The 16,501-nt window shown below is 43.2% G+C and overlaps 1 protein-coding gene across 1 annotated transcript; it reads left to right on the top strand.

Moving 5' to 3' along the window:
• The first annotated feature begins 488 nt into the window (after positions 1-488).
• Positions 489-14,128, top strand: LOC103278009 (poly [ADP-ribose] polymerase tankyrase-1). The gene is made up of 5 exons (XM_062969631.1): positions 489-635; positions 2,380-2,636; positions 5,006-5,199; positions 7,367-7,495; positions 9,448-14,128. The coding sequence occupies exons 2-5, from the start codon at positions 2,420-2,422 to the stop codon at positions 9,667-9,669; spliced, it is 762 nt and encodes a 253-aa protein (XP_062825701.1). The 5' UTR covers positions 489-635; positions 2,380-2,419; the 3' UTR covers positions 9,670-14,128.
• Positions 14,129-16,501: the final 2,373 nt, after the last annotated feature.

Here is a 16,501-nt window from a genome sequence, read left to right on the forward strand (position 1 = left end):
ATTGACAAAATTACGATCTGCCAACTGCAAAAGGCCACCCTACTGGGATCTGCACGCATCATCCGAAAATACATCACACAGTCCTAGACACTTGGGAAGTGTCCGACTTGTGATTTTGTGATACGAAATCCAGCATATCTATCTTGTTTGCTGTGTCATAAAATAATAATAATAATAATAATAATAATAATAATAATTATAATTATTATTATTATTATTATTATTATTATTATAAAACCCCACCATCAAGGGATGTGAGATCTTTGAGATATCCACCATCCACTTTATTCAAAAAACCAAACCATTTGTTCCATTCATATACTAGAGGAATCTCCCACGGTTCTTTTCCAGTTGTGGGCTCATCCTTCCCAAACACTTCCCATCTCCCATTCTTTATTGAACTACAGATCTTGCAATGCAGCTCCTCTCAGTCTCCGGCAAGCATCAGCTGGGAGGAGAGAGAGGAGGGCTGGGCTTCCCTCGGCAGCCGTGGCCACTCCTCTTGGGAAGAGGCGGACTACAACTCCCAGCTGCCCTATCTGCCTGCCTCCTCTTCCTCCTCCTCCTCCTCTTCCTCTGGGTACAGCAGGGCGAAGGGTTGCAGGAGACGCCGCTTTGAGGAGCTCCAGGCCGAGGTGAGGTTCTGCGGTTGCACCCGTGTAGACAACAGCCGTGATGGAGATTTAAACTCTCCACCGGATCCGCCGATTAGGGCTGAGGAGCATGTCATTGTTCTTGCATGATAAGATGCAGTGAGCACTAGGCCTGAAAGATCCCAGGTGGTTGCTTTCCATCAGAAAAAAATAAAATAACCGGGCTGCCTCTTTCCTTGGGTGCACTTACACTGTAGAACTAATGAAGTTTGATACCACTTGACCTGCCATGGCTAAGTACTGTGGGAATTGTAGTTTTGAGTGCATCTCTACACTGAATGCACTCTGATACTGTTATAACTGCCATGGCTAAATGCTATGGGATCCTGGGACTTGTAGTTTGGGGTGCATCTGCACTCTTAATGCAGTCAGGCACCACTTGAGCTGCCATAGATTAATTCTAGGGAATCATTGGGGTTGTAGTTTTTACAAAGTCTTTAGCTTTTTCTGCCAGATGGTATGGGTGCTGCACCAAACTACAATTCCCATGGTTTCATAGCATTGAGCCATGGCAGTTCAGGTGCCTTCAAACTGTATTTATTCTGTGTGTTGTCGAAGGCTTCCATGGCCAGAATCACTGGGTGGCTGTGAGTTTTCTGGGCTGTTCCAGAAGCATTCCCTCCTGGTGTTTCATCCACACCTATGGCAGGCATCCTCAGAGGTTGTAAGGTCTGTTGGAAACTATGCAAGTGAGGTTTATATATCTGTGGAAGGGCCAGGATGGGAGAAAGAACTCTTGTCTGCTTGAGGTAAGCGTGAATGTTGCAATTGATCACCTTCATTAGCATTGAATAATAATAATAATAATAATAATAATAATAATAATAAAACTTTATTTATACCCGCCGCCGCCATCTCCCCAACGGGGACTCGTACTAGCCTTGTACCTTCAACGCCTGGCTGGTTACTGCTTGGGGGAATCCTTTGTTGGGAGGTGTTAGCTGGCCCTGATTGTTTCTTGTCTGGAATTCCCGTTTTCTGAGTGTTGTTCTTTATTTACTGCCCTGATTTTAGAGTTTTTAAATACTGGTAGCCAGATTTTGTTCATTTTCATGGTTGCCTCCTTCCTGTTGAAATTGTCCACATGCTTGTAGATTTCAGTGGCTTCCTTGTGTCGTCCGACATGGTGGTTGTTTGAGTGGTCCAGCATTTCAGTGTTCTCAAATAATATACTGTATCCTCAAGTGGTTCCTCAAGTGATCTGCTATGGCTGACTTCTCTGGTTGAGTTTGTCTGTAGTGCCTTTCATGTTCCTTGATTCGTGTCTGGGCAATGCTGCTGCGTTTGGTGGTCCCTCTGTAGACTTGTCCACAGCTGCATGGTAGACGGTAGACTCCTGCAGAGGTGAGAGGATCCCTCTTGTCCTTTGCTGAACGTAGCATTTGTTGGATTTTCTTAGTGGGTCTGTAGATAGTTTGTAAGTTGTGTTTCTTCATCAGCTTCCCTATGTGGTCAGTGGTTCCCTTATGGTAAGAACACTTTTCCTCTGGGCAGATCTTTGTCTTTACACTCGTGGTTTGTTTTTGGCCTTGCAGCTCTTCTGATGTCTGTGGTGGAGGATCCATTAGCCTGTAGAGCCCACTAAGCTCCTTCTTATTCTTTAAAAAGAGGATGGATGGTCATCTATCAGGGGTGCTTTGGCAGAATGGGGTTGGACTGGATGGCCCTTGGGGTCTCTTCCAACTCTATGATTCTATGATTCTGTTCCTCTCTTTTTCTTGATCAGCTCCGAGGTTGATGCTGCCCCGCTCCGCTGAGGCCCCTCCATGTGGACGGAGGGGGTCTGCTCCAGCGGCAAGATGGGCTTCTACATCAGCTCCCTCTCCAGAGCCCCCTATGGCAACAGGGCCCCACCGGAGGCCTCACGCCACCCAGCCAAGCGGTACCAGGCAGCGCCCAGCTATAACTACCGGTGGACGGAGCTGCACTACGAGGCCAGTCGCGGCAACGTAGAGAAGCTGAAGCAACTCCTGGTGACCTCTGGTACGTGGCCAAGGGTCCCTGGCAAAGAGGATTGTCTGAGCAGGACTTTTTATGCATTTCAGCCTTGTAGAGTTTTGCATCTCACCTTGAGAATCCTGACTGATAAACAAATGATGGATTTTCTGAGTCACCAGTGGGCAAGTTGTGCTCCCGGCACCCTTCAGAAGCCCCAGATGGTCCATTTTATTTCTGTCTCCACCGTGAATTACCTTTTCTAAAAATCTACAACAGCAGCTATTCACCCTTCAAATCACAAGTGTCAGATTCATCTAGCTCCACTGCGGTGGCACAATGGGTTAAACCTTTGTGCCAGTTGAACTGCTGATGTAAAGGTTGGGTTGCTGACCTGAAGGTTGCCGGTTCGAATCCGCAAGACAGGGTGAGCTCCAGTCTGTCAGTTATAGCTTGCAGGGACATGAGAGAAGCCTCCCAGCAGGATGGTAACACACCTGGGTGTCCCCTGGGCAATATCTCTGTAGACAGCTAGTTGTCTCACACCAGAAGCGACTTGCAGTATGTTCTCAAGTCGCTTCTGACACAATAAAAATAAACAAATCTGGCTCCGCATCAACCTTATGGTGGCTTTCAAGGAAATGTTGTATCTATGGACGGAGAATCATGGATACAGAGGGAGAACAATAATTTGTTTACATAGTTGTCACTGATCTTTAGTATTTACCTAGTTTGGACCTCCAGGTGTTATTGAACGACAACTCCCATTACTTTTGATTATCCACCATGCAGACTGAGGATAATAGGATTTCCAACACAATAGCACTTGTGGCTCTGAGATTGGGGAAAGAGTAAAGGACATTTTAAAACCAAATATCATATCCACAAGCCTTGTATCTAAATTAAATCCCCATTATCCAGATGTTGCTGTAAACCATCTCCCATCAGCTCAGGTCATGATGTCTAATGATAAGGAATGCAGGAGTTGTCATCCAGCATCTGGAAGGCCACATAAAATGACATGGTGGGCCAGAATCAGCCCGCAGGCCTTGAATTTGACACATGTGCTTTAAATAGATACCAGGGGCATTTGTGAAGTCCAAGGAACAAAATGGTTTTTGTGACAATGGAGGCAAAGCTTTTTGACCCACCCTCATGTATACATAAGATAGTAAATAAGAAATTGGTAAATATGTTTTGCAAAAACTGTGTTTTCCAAAACAATTATGTGACCTTCCCTCAACACCCTCTTTATCCTGCAACTGGATCAGGGAAAGCAGTGCTCTGAAGTCAGTGGAAGGTTGTTCTACACCTCCATATTTATTGGAGTTATGGTAGATTACTCTTGTCAAAGTGAGACAACTGTGAAATGTTGTTTCTTTTACTAGATGATGAACTGGTGGTACCTGATCCCAGCAAAACTTCCTAAAATGTATAATGGAAAAAGCAAATAAATGTTTGAAATGTAAGAAACAGGAATGAATTTTCAGGGGACAAAGTACATAAAACACTGCAGGAAATTTTTACAGCAATGATACAATGAGAACCTGAATTGTTTTTTTTATTGGGAATGCCAAATAAACAAACAAAATCACAAAACTACATGATAATTGCAGTACGGATGCTATATGCACAACATAGGAAAAAGGCAGACCTGACAATAGAAGGCTTGATTGTCAACATTTTTATAATCGCAGAAATGGATAAATAAGCTATGATGAACAAAGAAGGAACACACAAAATTATCAAAGACTGACAACCATTTCTAAGTTTTATAAAAAAGAAAGATGGAAAAGTTTTTATGAAAGGTTTCATATTTTAATCTGTTAGAATGTTTGTATGAAATTTTAAGATAACCACTATTATGGTAGAAGTAAGAATGGAAAATATTTTAATAGAAAAGAAGAACATAATTGTAAATGACTATCTTCAACTCAAAAGAGGGGAAGTCACTAAAATGGGATGGGTGGGAAGAGGGAATAGCATAGTCAGGTACAATCATTGTATAAAAACTAGGAAATACTGCATTTATTTATGTATATACACATGTGTATAGATTTTTTATTATTTTGATAGATATGAAAATTAAAACAAAAATTTCTTGAAATCTTAGAGCACAGCTCTAACTATCTCTAGAGCAGGCATGGGCAAACTTTGGCCCTCCAGGTGTTTTGGACTTCAACTCTACCGGCTGTTAGGAATTGTGGGAGTTGAAGTCCAAAACACCTGGAGGGCCAAAGTTTGCCCATGCCTGCTCTATCATCCAGAGTGGCTTTATGTTGAACTTCTGCTGGAGACTGATCCTTTTGTCCAAAAAGATAAAATCTATGGCTTAACAGGCTTGTAGTAAATCAAATGTGTAACGAAGGACATGTTTCCACACAGTTGCAAGGTGTTCATTGCGCTTCTGTTTCTAGATAAGGAGCTGGTAGACCGGAAGGATTATTATGGCAAGACCCCACTCTACTGGGCCGCCTACAAGGGACAGAGGCACACAGTCGAGCTGTTGCTGAAACACAGTGCCAATGTCAACACATGCTGTAAACACGGAGGGACTCCACTCCATGCGGCTGTTGGGCTCTTTCCAGACTGCACCTTGCTGCTCATTCAGGTAGGACTGTTGACAGTGGAGTCCAGGAAAGTTCTCCTTGTGGCTTTCAGTTCCCCAGCAGCTGAGGAATTTGGGGGATTATAGTCCAAAAAAAGAACTTTCCAAAGCTCTGGGTATTTATTTCTTATTTTGCATGCTTTTGCTCTATTCTTGATGCTGCAGCTGCACAATGAAAAGTTATTTCAACAGCTGGAGAAGTGGGAGGACAAATTCCATTGCTACCTGTAGAATTTAAATGTTGGTGGCAACCTTTTAACCTCTTTCCCAAACCATTTAACCAGTGCTAATCCGTCCTCCAGATAGACATAAAAGGGTTGAATGAAAAGTAATGCCTCCACCTTCGTAACTCCTCAACAGATGGCAGTACTGGTATGCGGCAGGTACTGGTTTGTTCAGTAGACTGTCCTCTACAATTCCATTTGGCGGAATTTTGCACTTTAACAACGGTTGTGTTGTTAAAGTGCAAAGTAGAACCCTGCGCAGACGGTCGGTCAGTGCGACTTAAGCAACGTGCAGTCATTCAATTCTTGACAGCAGAAGGTGTCACCCCAAAGGACATTCATCAGAGAATGTAGGCTGTTTATGGTGATTGTGTTGATGTGAGTACTGTGCCCCGTTAGGCGAGTAAGTTTAAAGATGTTGAGGTAGGAACATCTGACTTGCGTGACAAACAAAGAGTTGGACGTCCTGTGACAGCAACCATCAAATTTCACAAGCAAAAGGTTGACAGATTGATTCAGGATGATTGTCGTATCACTCAGAGAGAAATTTCAAGCATAATTGGCATTTTACAAGAACGTGTGGGTCACATTATTGATTTGCTTGGCTATCAGAAGATCTGTGCACGATGGGTACCCAGGATGCTCACACCTGAAATGAAAATGCACAGACTTGAAATTTCCCAGGAACTCCTCTCGCGTTACAAGAATGAAAAGGACACCTTTCTCCATTCAATTGTGACAGGAGACAAAACGTGGGTACACCATTACGACCCGGAGATGAAGTGTCAGTCTATGGAATATCGACACAGAGACTCACCCCAGAAAAAGAAATTCAAGACACAGCCCTCAGCTGGAAAAATCATGGCAACAGTGTTCTGGTAGATGGTGTTATCCATGTTGATTTCCTTGAACGTGGAACAACAATAAATTCAGAGTGTTACATCACAATGCTGCGAACTTTGAAATGACGGCTAACAAGGGTCCAAAAGGAAAAGGGAAATGTTTTCCTGCAGCATGACAATGCCAGACCACACACTTCACATGCCACCACAGCAGAACTTCAGTGACTGGATCTCACCACTGTACAGCATCCTCCATACAATCCAGATTTAGCACCGTCTGACTTTCACCTGTTCCCGATAATGAAAGAAGATCTGCAGGGACATCATTATGCTTCTGATGAAGACGTTGAGAAAACTGTGAGATGCCGGTTGCGGAAACAGAATGTCGACTTCTTCCGTGACAGCTTCAGAAAACGTGTTCATCATTGGCAGAAATGTATCCAATTGTCTGGTGATTATGTGGAAAAGTGAATAGTAATAGTTAAAGAGCACATTCTAAGGATTATTTCTGCTTTTGATTTATTAAAATATTCCCATCCAAACCCAAGTAATGAAAGTGGAGGCATTACTTTTCATTTAACCCTCGTAGATGCTGCTTGTCTCATGGTGGTAAGGATGAAGGGAGACAAGTACCCATCACTTCATATCTGGACCAGAAGAAACCCAGGATTGACTTCTGGACTTGACACAGACTGGCTGGCTTCAGGCGGCCAGGTTTGGGAGACCTGTATATATGATAATATAATATTACTGTAAAAAAAAATCTGTGTCAGGAGTGACTTGAGAAAGTGTAAGTCACTTGTGGTGTGAGAGAATTGGCCGTCTGCAAGGACATTGCCCAGGGGATGCCCAGATGTTTGATTTTTCACCATCCTTGTGGGAGGCTTCTCTCATGTCCCTGCATGGGGAGCTGGAGCTGACAGAGGGAGCTCACCCGCTCTCCCCGGATTCAAACCACTGACCTGTCAGTCAGCAGTCCTGCCAGCAAAAGGATTTAACCCACCGTGCCACCAGGGAGTCTATAATATAATATAATAATAAATATATGTATTACCCACCTCTCCCTGTAATTCTGAAGTGCAACTTAGTTGTTTCTCTCTCCAGCATGGTGCAGATGTGAACCTGCAGGACAATTGGGGAGTGACCCCAATGTACCTGGCAGCCTGCAGCGGACAAACTGATTGTATCCGGTTGCTGGTGGAGGCCGGCGCCTGCATCTCCTACAGGAACAAGGTATCTGAATGATAGGAGCCAATTCCATTCTCCCCCAAACTCCCAAGGGCTGCTCCTCCCTGTCATATTTTCCCTATGTTGTGTATTGACGAAATCAGCAATAGGAAGTGCCATGACTGTCACTACTGTGGCGACTGGTAGTCAGACAAAGAGGTGTTTAGGAGGGCATAGGATCTGAAGCTATGTTTGAAGTTTTCCAGCCATTTAACTGTTTGTTTAAAAAAATCTTATTAGTACCTACTCATGACATTCTTTGTCAGAACTGAAGATCTTTACAGAACCATCCTTATAAACTGTGTTGGAGCCGGGGGCCAACTCCCCAACCCCCTTGCAGATCACATCCCACAATAGCAATTCCTGGCATGTTCATTTTTGTCTGTAGTCCCTCTCAAAACAGTGACGGGAAGTGATGTTGAATTGTCAAACATTTTTAATTTGTGAGTTATGAGGCTTTTATGAACTGTTGTGGGACTTTGAAGTCACAAATTGGGGTTTATAGACCAAATGATGCTCATGGTCTATAAACCCCATTCATCTCCCTGACTGTGTACAAAGTGTGGGGCATGACAGTTTCTGGGATCTTTTTGTTCCTAATTTAAGATCAAGGCAGGACATTTGTAACCCGTGTCTTATAGAAGAAACCTTATATTTGTTGGAATTCAACCCCATACTGTCCAAGTCTGCAGTCCTCAGTGAGTAGTTAGTTAACTTTAAAATAGGCTGAGGGAAATCCCTTCTCTCCATTTCCTGAATGACAGTTGGAATGTATCTATTTCGTCTCTTCTCCCTGTTCTTGCTCTCATTCTGGTTGGTTGTGTAGAACTGATACTTTTCTACTGCAAGCCTTTACTTTTGTCTTCTGCCTTTGCATCTGTGTGTGCGCTGTGTTTTGAGAGATCTCTCTACTTGTGTGTGTCAGAGAGATGTGATTGCTGTTTTTTCCCTCTCTCTTGAAAACTTTAGAAGAGATGGGTGTCAGAGTAGCTCAGGCCCATTTCTTTTCTTTGAAGAAATGAGGTTATTGTTTTTGTAAATAAACCTTTTGTAATCTTCAAGACAGAATTCTGCATGGGGCTGTTGTATGTTTTCCGGGCTGTATGGCCATGTTCCAGAAGTATTTCCTGACGTTTCTCCCACATCGATGGCAGGCATCCTCAGAGGTTGTGGGGTATCTCACAACCTCTGAGGATGCCTGCCATAGATGTGGGCGAAACGTCAGGAGATAATACTTCTGGAACATGGCCATACAGCCCGGAAAACATACAACAACCCTGTGAATCCCGGTCATGAAAGCCTTTGACAACACAGAATTCTGCATGTTTGCCTCCTGAGCAATAAATTTTTTACAGCCACATGGCACTTCACACTCTGCTGGCTGTGAGCTGAATTCTCAGCCATAAGTATCCTGTTTGCTTATTTTTGTATGCTCTGCTGTGTTTTGTTTGGGTAGTTTTCCCTAACACACAAAAATCCTAACAATATTAACCTTTCTTGTATGGAAACCAGTTAGGGCAGGCATGGACAGACTTCAGCCCTCCAGGTGTCTTGGACTTCAATTCCCACAATTCCTAACAGCCTACCAGCTGTTAGGAATTGTGGGAGTTGAAGTCCAAAACACCTGGAGGGCTGAAGTTTGCCCATGCCGGAGTTAGGGAATTCCTATTTTCTCTAACCAATAATTCAGAGTATCCTCCATTGTCAGGTCTTCCCCATAGCTGATGGTTCCCCATAGAGTACAACTGTCAGAATCCCATAGCCAATGTGGCCAATGGAATCAGGAAGTTGTAGCCCAAAGCCTTGAATAAATCTGGCACACGGACTGGAGTCTTTCTACCCTTGCTGGAAACAATCTCCACATCCGATGAATGGGACATCTTGTCTAGAAAAGCCCCAAATCTGGAGCGTACCCCCACTATCTGAAGTGAGCACTGTTTCTCTCTTCCTGCTTGCAGAGAACGGGAGCCCCTCCCAAGCGTCTCGTCTCCCAACCAGCCCTCATCACCTGGATGGAGGCTTGCCGCCGGCAGCCGCGCTCCCTGAAGCACCTCAGCCGCCTCTCCATCCGAAGTGCTCTGGGTCACAGCAGGCTCCAAGCCATCAAGGACTTCGACCTCCCACCGCTGTTGAAGCAGTACCTGATGTTTGAGGACCTGACTCTGCCAGAGGGCTTGTAGTCCTCTCTCGGCATTCTTCCCTGTGCCTGGATTCTGCTGGCCCTGTGTTGCCTTTTTCCTACCCAGCCTCCTGCCTTTTTCCTGCCCAACTTTTGAAGCAGAAGGAACTGTCTGGCCTTTGGCTGATGCAACCAAGGATTTACCTGCCCAAAAGTCAGCCAGGATGTTGGCAAGCAGGTTTGAAGACCATTGCCAGTGTTGTTCGTGGATTGCCCCAGGATTCTGTACTTTGCCTTGGAACATGGAGGTTCTCTTTAGTTGTTTGCATCATTGAAGAGGCTCAAACATTGTGACCCCAAGATGAACACCCAAAATAAGTAAATCACCACTTATTTTGGGACCTCTCCCTCTTCCCCTTCTTTCACTCTTTAGATCAAGGGACCAGATGTTTCCTCACAGTGACAGATCCATAACTATAACTATGGAAAGGGTTCTGTGGCCCTGGACTGGGAAAGAAAACAAGTGCAGGGGTCCCCAGCTGGGAAAGCCACCAGTTTGTGAGGGAATCTCCCCTTCAGGTTTGTGGCAGAGAAACCTTGAGAAGGGGGCAGAAACCTTTCCCATAACCCTCCATGAGCACACCAGCTGGAAGTTGGTCTTCCTAGAAGCTGAACGTTCCTCCAATAATGACATACTTAAGCAGTATCTTTGGTCCCCTTTTTCAATGCCTCTTAGAAAGTTGCCACTATATCTGCCCCCCCCCCCCCCCCCCGGGCCCAAGCAGTTGGCATGGAGCACTGCACAGCAGCTGCCTGGCACTTATTTCCAGGAATAATGCTGTCACTGTCATTACTTTACATCTCCTCCAGTGATAAGTTGACACACCCAGCCCTGCCTGATAGTTGAAATAAATAAATGGCACACCCAGTATAGGAGAGATTCACTAGAGCTAAACAGTGAGAGCCCAATCGAAATAGGAGCTGCCCATGATGCAAGGCAAGGGCTAAACTATTATACATGGAAAGCATGAACAAGAGTAAAGAAGTTCATGGGGGCAGCAGGAAACCTGAGCCCATCTCTTCCATACCCAAGATGGGCTGAACGTGTCCAGAGGAGTTTGCATACTGAGTTGAAGAACTTGAACTACAGTCAGCTCTTTGTGTCTGCTGGGAATAGAGATGTACAAAACCCTTGCAAAAGTAGAAAAAACAGTATTTTTTTTAACCCAAGAGAACACATCTCCAGGAATCTAATCCTCTATTGCAGTGGTTCTCAACCTATTGGTCCCCAGGTGTTTTGGCCTGCAATTCCCAGAAATCCCAGCCATTTTACTAGCTGTTAGGATTTCTGGGAGTTGAAGGCCAAAACATCTGGGGATCCACAGGTTGAGAACCACTGCTCTAATGCAACTGTATGTTCAGCTTCAGTCTGACATTGACCACTTTGTTGAGCTGGCAGATCTAACCCCTCCAGCCCAACCTCTGGTGGAAGTTGTCCAACATCTGGTGAAGTCACACCAGAGGATCTAGAATCTCTAGATCAGTGGTTCTCAACCTGTGGGTCCCCAGATGTTTTGGCCTTCCAACTTCCAGAAATCCTAACAACTGATAAACTGGCTGGGATTTCTGGGATTTATAAGACGAAACACCTGGGGACCCACAGGTTGAGAACCACTGATATAGAGATTCTTGGAAGGACCATATTTATCAAATCTGCAAAAGTCAAACCCGCAAATTTGGAGGGCCAACTGTACTCGAATCCTCAATTTAGGTTTAAAGGAGGCACTGAAATAAGGAACTGCAAGTGCATGTTACAGCTTTATTGATGCCAAATAGTTGGGGAAAATATGCAGAAATCAGCAACTGAAATGTTTTACACTCTTGTGGCTGAATACTGACACAGCCTTGAGTGCAGATACTCCCCAAATCTGCACTGGTGTGGATTATGTCACTCTCAAAGCTTCAAATTCTTGATAAGGCACTTCTGTTCCCTGTTTCCAAGGGAAACTTATTAGTGTTAGTTATATACCTTGACAGGGTTTACTTTCTGGAAGATGTAAGATGATGCTAGTTACTGAGGATGGGAAAGGGGAAAAGATAACTATTATAGGAAGACTTCCTTATCAGCACCTTACCCCTCTGTTTATAGCTGTAATTAAGGCTTCTTGTACAGATACATGCAACTTAAGCGAGTACAATTAAGCCATGATGCAGCTCAATATGAGCTTTAAAGCAGACTAAGTTATACATGAGAGTTTCGTAGTTTGAGCGTTGGACTACAACTCTGGAAACTAAGGTTCAGTCTCCTGCTTGACCATGATTTATATGAGTTAAACACTATTGAGTCCCAGACAATATTGTAATAGGGTCACCTACAAGGCAGAATAAACTAGGCTATGGAGGCCTCCCCTTATGTCGATAAAAAAAGGTAACATGGTATGAATATGTCCTAAAGAATCTTGTTTTACTGTATATACTTATGTATGTCGACTTCATGTATAAGTTCAGTGCAGGTTTGGGGGCCAAAATTATGGATTTTAATCTGACTTGTGGATATTGGGCGTTATTTCATGGAGAGGGCAAAGCCCCAATGCTACGTCAGGGGGCCAGCTGCCCTTGGCCACAGCCACTACCATTTTCCTAAAAACAGGGATCAAAATAGCACTGTTGTGGAGGGAGTAGAAGGGGTCGGTGCTTCTTTTAGGTCCTCTGAGACTAGACTAAGCTCTCGCCTTTTGACGCTCAACTCAGAGCTTCTTTCCTTTTTTTTGATAAGAGTTAAGGTACAGTGGACACATTGACCAGTGGATAAGGTCATCTAAGTGTTTGTCGTTGATTTTTGACCGAAATGGCTAGACTTATACATGAGTATATAGGGTAAATATATTATCTTCAAGCTCCACGTTACCCATCTCTGAGACTCTTTCCTTTTCACAGACACAGCATAGTGATTCCACATTAACTAACATAGTTCCATTTGAAGAAATCCTGGAACTGATAGTTTATATAGAATTCTCGGTCAAGAAGCTCTAGGGCAGTGGTTCTCAACCTGTGAACTCCCAGAAATCCTAACAGCTGGTAAATTGGCTGGGATTTTTGGAAGTTGTAGGCCAAAACACCTGGAGACCCACAGGTTGACAACCACTGTTGTAGGGGCCTCAACAAGCTGTAGAGTCCATAGGATGCAGCCATGTAGGTAGCCATGTATGCTTATTTTGGAGGTAGGAACTGTTAGCTAGAAGTAGTAATCTAAGAGTCTGACATGTGTACTACCCACTCTAGGTATTTCACAATTACAGAGCACATCTGCTCATGCCTTAGCACTATTAATTTGCTTATCCCACCAATGGTTCCTACACATGCAAAACCTAGTGGAAGCTGTTTTTTTAAAGTATTAACTCTGTATCCACTGGTATATATTTACTTGTTGCAAGGTGGAAACATTCTTTGTTTTGCTTTACAAGCAAAACTTTGAGAAAACTTTTTTGTTATGCCTAGATTAATATTGGGCAAAATTACCATGAGCTAGAAAAAAATGATGAGAACAGGAGCCGAGTTTCAACCGGTGAGGTCTTATCACACTATATAGTTATAGCATTATTGTTCCACGTTTAATTGCTCTGGATCTATCCTATGGAATTCTTGCATTGGCAGTTTAGGGAGGGGCAATTAGATATTTATACCTTAGCCAGAGTGCTGGTAGATTACAAATCCCAGGATTCCGTAGAATAGAACTATTCCAATGGAATCATAGCATTATAATTCTATATAGTGTGAATAAGACATCAATTGAAAGGTAATGACACACTCCAACTTTTAAAAAAGTATAGATGTTCCTTATCCATAATTTAAAAATCCGGATTAATCATCCCTTACATGGATGCAAATCCAAAACACTCCAAAATTGTCTGCACAGATGGCTGAGATAGTAACACCATTCTTTCTGATGGTTCTGTGTACACTTTCCATGGAAATATAAAAATATTAAAAATATTTTTAAAAATTCCTTCAGGTCCTATGCATAAAGTTTATTTGAAACATAGACAAATGTGTTTAGAATTGCATCCCTTCTTCAAGACACTTCCCCCACCCCCCATCATTCCAAATTTCAAATAAAGTCCTCAACACTTCTCGTCCCAAATATTTTGGATGAGGAATCTTCAGCCTGCACTCCAAGATTATCAGCACAGGAGGCTGAGGTGGTGACACTTTTGCTTTCTGATGGTTCAATGTATACAAACTTGGTTTCATGCATAAAATTATTTAAAATATTATAAAAAATAATTTAAGGCTATGTGTATAAGGTATATAAATGACTGTCATGTTTAGACTTGGATCACATTTCCAAGATTTTTCATTATGTATGTATATGCAAATACCAATATTCCAGAATCTGAAATCCAAAGCATTTCCAGTTCCAAACATTTGAGATAAGGAATGCTCAACATGTCCATGTTTTTTTTTCCTTCTGTAAATGTGACCGTTTCAGAGCCTTGATAATGAAGCTTTAAAAAGTTGTAGATATTGGTTAGTCTTTTTTTAAAGTCTTTAATTATTTGGGGTATTGTGTTTATAGAATGTTCACAATTGCTATTATGCTGGTATTACATTGGTAATTTTGAGTTAGTATTGCATTAGGGCAAAAGCCTGAGATTTGAATCAAGGAGTCCATGAACTTGGTAGATGTGGCAGACTCCTCCCCCAGTTGATGGGTGAATACTGTTATATTTCCATATTTGCTGGGATTGGGGGCACAGGCCGCCCGCAAAAGTGAAAAATATGAAATCGTCTCTGGATTTTATTCTGAATTTTCAAGGATCTGTCCATGAATTTATGGGGAGGGGGTTCAGCTCTATGAGCCAACTGCTGCATAGAAGCATACTGTCATTGCTATTGCAAGCAACATGGAATGACAATTACTGTCATCCTTGAATACCTTCTTTTATGCTTGTCCAGATTTGGTGAGAATAGGCCAGAAAAGATCACAGCCTTGAAAAGGTTAGGGAAAGGGCACAAATTGGCATCCAGGCAATTTCAACAGAAAGGAGGAATCCATGAAAATGAACAAAATCTGGCTACCAGTATTAAAAAACTCTAAAATCAGGACAGTAAATAAAGAACAACACTCAGAAGACAGGGAATTCCAGACATCAGGGCCAGTTAACACCTCCCAACAAAGGATTCCCCCAGGCAGGAAGCACCCAGGCTTTGAAGCTGCAAGGCTTTTCAATGCTAATCAAGCTTGCCAGTTGCAACATTCACACTTGTCTCAAAGAGACAAGAGTTCTTTCTTCCATCCTGGATATTCCACAGATATATTAACCCCACTTGCGTAGTTTTCAACAGACCTCAAAATCTCTGAGGATGTCTGCCATAGATGTGGGCAAAACGTGAGGAGAAAGTGCTTTTGGAACATGGTCATATAGCCTGGAAAGCTCACAGCAACCCAATATTTCCGGTCATGAAAGCCTTCAACAACAAATTGGCACTCAGTCATGAATTAGATCCATGTATCATTTGAAAAAGAAAAGGAGAGAATTCACTGACTGAGCATCAGAACTTTTTGATCACAAGGGACAATGGGTGCATCTACACTGTAGAATTAATGCAGTTTGACCTCTCTAACTCCATGGCTCAATACCATGGAATCATAGGGGTTATAGTTTTACAAGGTCTTTCACTTTCTCTTAACAAAGAATGCTAGTGTCTCATCAAACTGCAAATCTCATGTTTACGAAGCATAGAGCTATGACATCGCACTGGTGCCAAAATGCATTAATTCTCCAGTATAGATGCACCCTATGACAATACTCGGGGCCCCTGGTGGCACAGTGCATTAAAACGCTGAACTGCTGAACTTGCGGACCAAAAGGTGCCAGGTTCAAATCTCAGGAACGGAATGAGCACCCGCTGTTAGCCCCAGCTCCTGCCAACCTAGCAGTTCGAAAACATGCAAATGTGAGTAGATCAATAGGTACCGCTCCGGCGGGAAGGTAACGGCGCTCCATGCAGTCATGCTGGCCACATGACCTTGGAGGTGTCTATGGACAACGCCGGTTCTTCGGCTTAGAAATGGAGATGAGCACCAACCCCCCAGAGTCGGTCACGACTGGACTTAACGTCAGGGGAAAACCTTTACCTTTACCTATGACAATACCAGCCACATCCCACAGATTTTCTTCTGAGCTTAGCTGCAGTCCTTGCAGTAGCTAGCAGGAAATGTACTTCCAAGCAATCACATATTATCTCTGTTTTAGGCAGAGCTGTCTCATGTTTTATGCAAAGCATTTCACAATGGTTTGATGTTAAGTGATCAATAAAAGCACACTAAATGTACAAAAGACCCAATCCTGGTGGAGATGACAGCATCTAGACTTGGCTATACGGAACAACAAAGGTGTCTATCTTTTTGAATACTCCTTGGCGGTTCAGTTATGAAAACTTCCTTGAGTACCTGCACTTCAGAATTTATCAAATCACTTGAGAAGACACAAAAAAGACAACTTGGCAGAACAATCTGTGATATCTCTGAGTTCCCAGCAAGACAACTTATCTTTTGGACTACATCTCCCACAAATCTCCATGCTGAACATTGCAGTGTGAAAAAACCAGGTTCGACATTTTTCTAGTGGGTATTTTGCCAGAGAATTATGTCACTTAATCAGTCTTACATGCATTGTTTTGGAAGTAACTCCTCCTTGACTTCAGCAGGACTTAGTCCTAGGTAAGTATGTACATCTCAGGAAGAGGGCAGCCTTAACACAAGGATTGGGTTTGAAGAAACCAGACGTACGTTTCCAAAGTTTGCATTTCCATCTCGGCAATCTGTCAATGCTGGTCTATAAATACACTCCCGGGAGATTCCAGGTTTTTGCTTTGGTGGCAGGGCAGAG

Source organism: Anolis carolinensis, chromosome 2 (assembly GCF_035594765.1).
Source record: "Anolis carolinensis isolate JA03-04 chromosome 2, rAnoCar3.1.pri, whole genome shotgun sequence".
Classification (NCBI taxonomy): domain Eukaryota; kingdom Metazoa; phylum Chordata; class Lepidosauria; order Squamata; family Dactyloidae; genus Anolis; species Anolis carolinensis.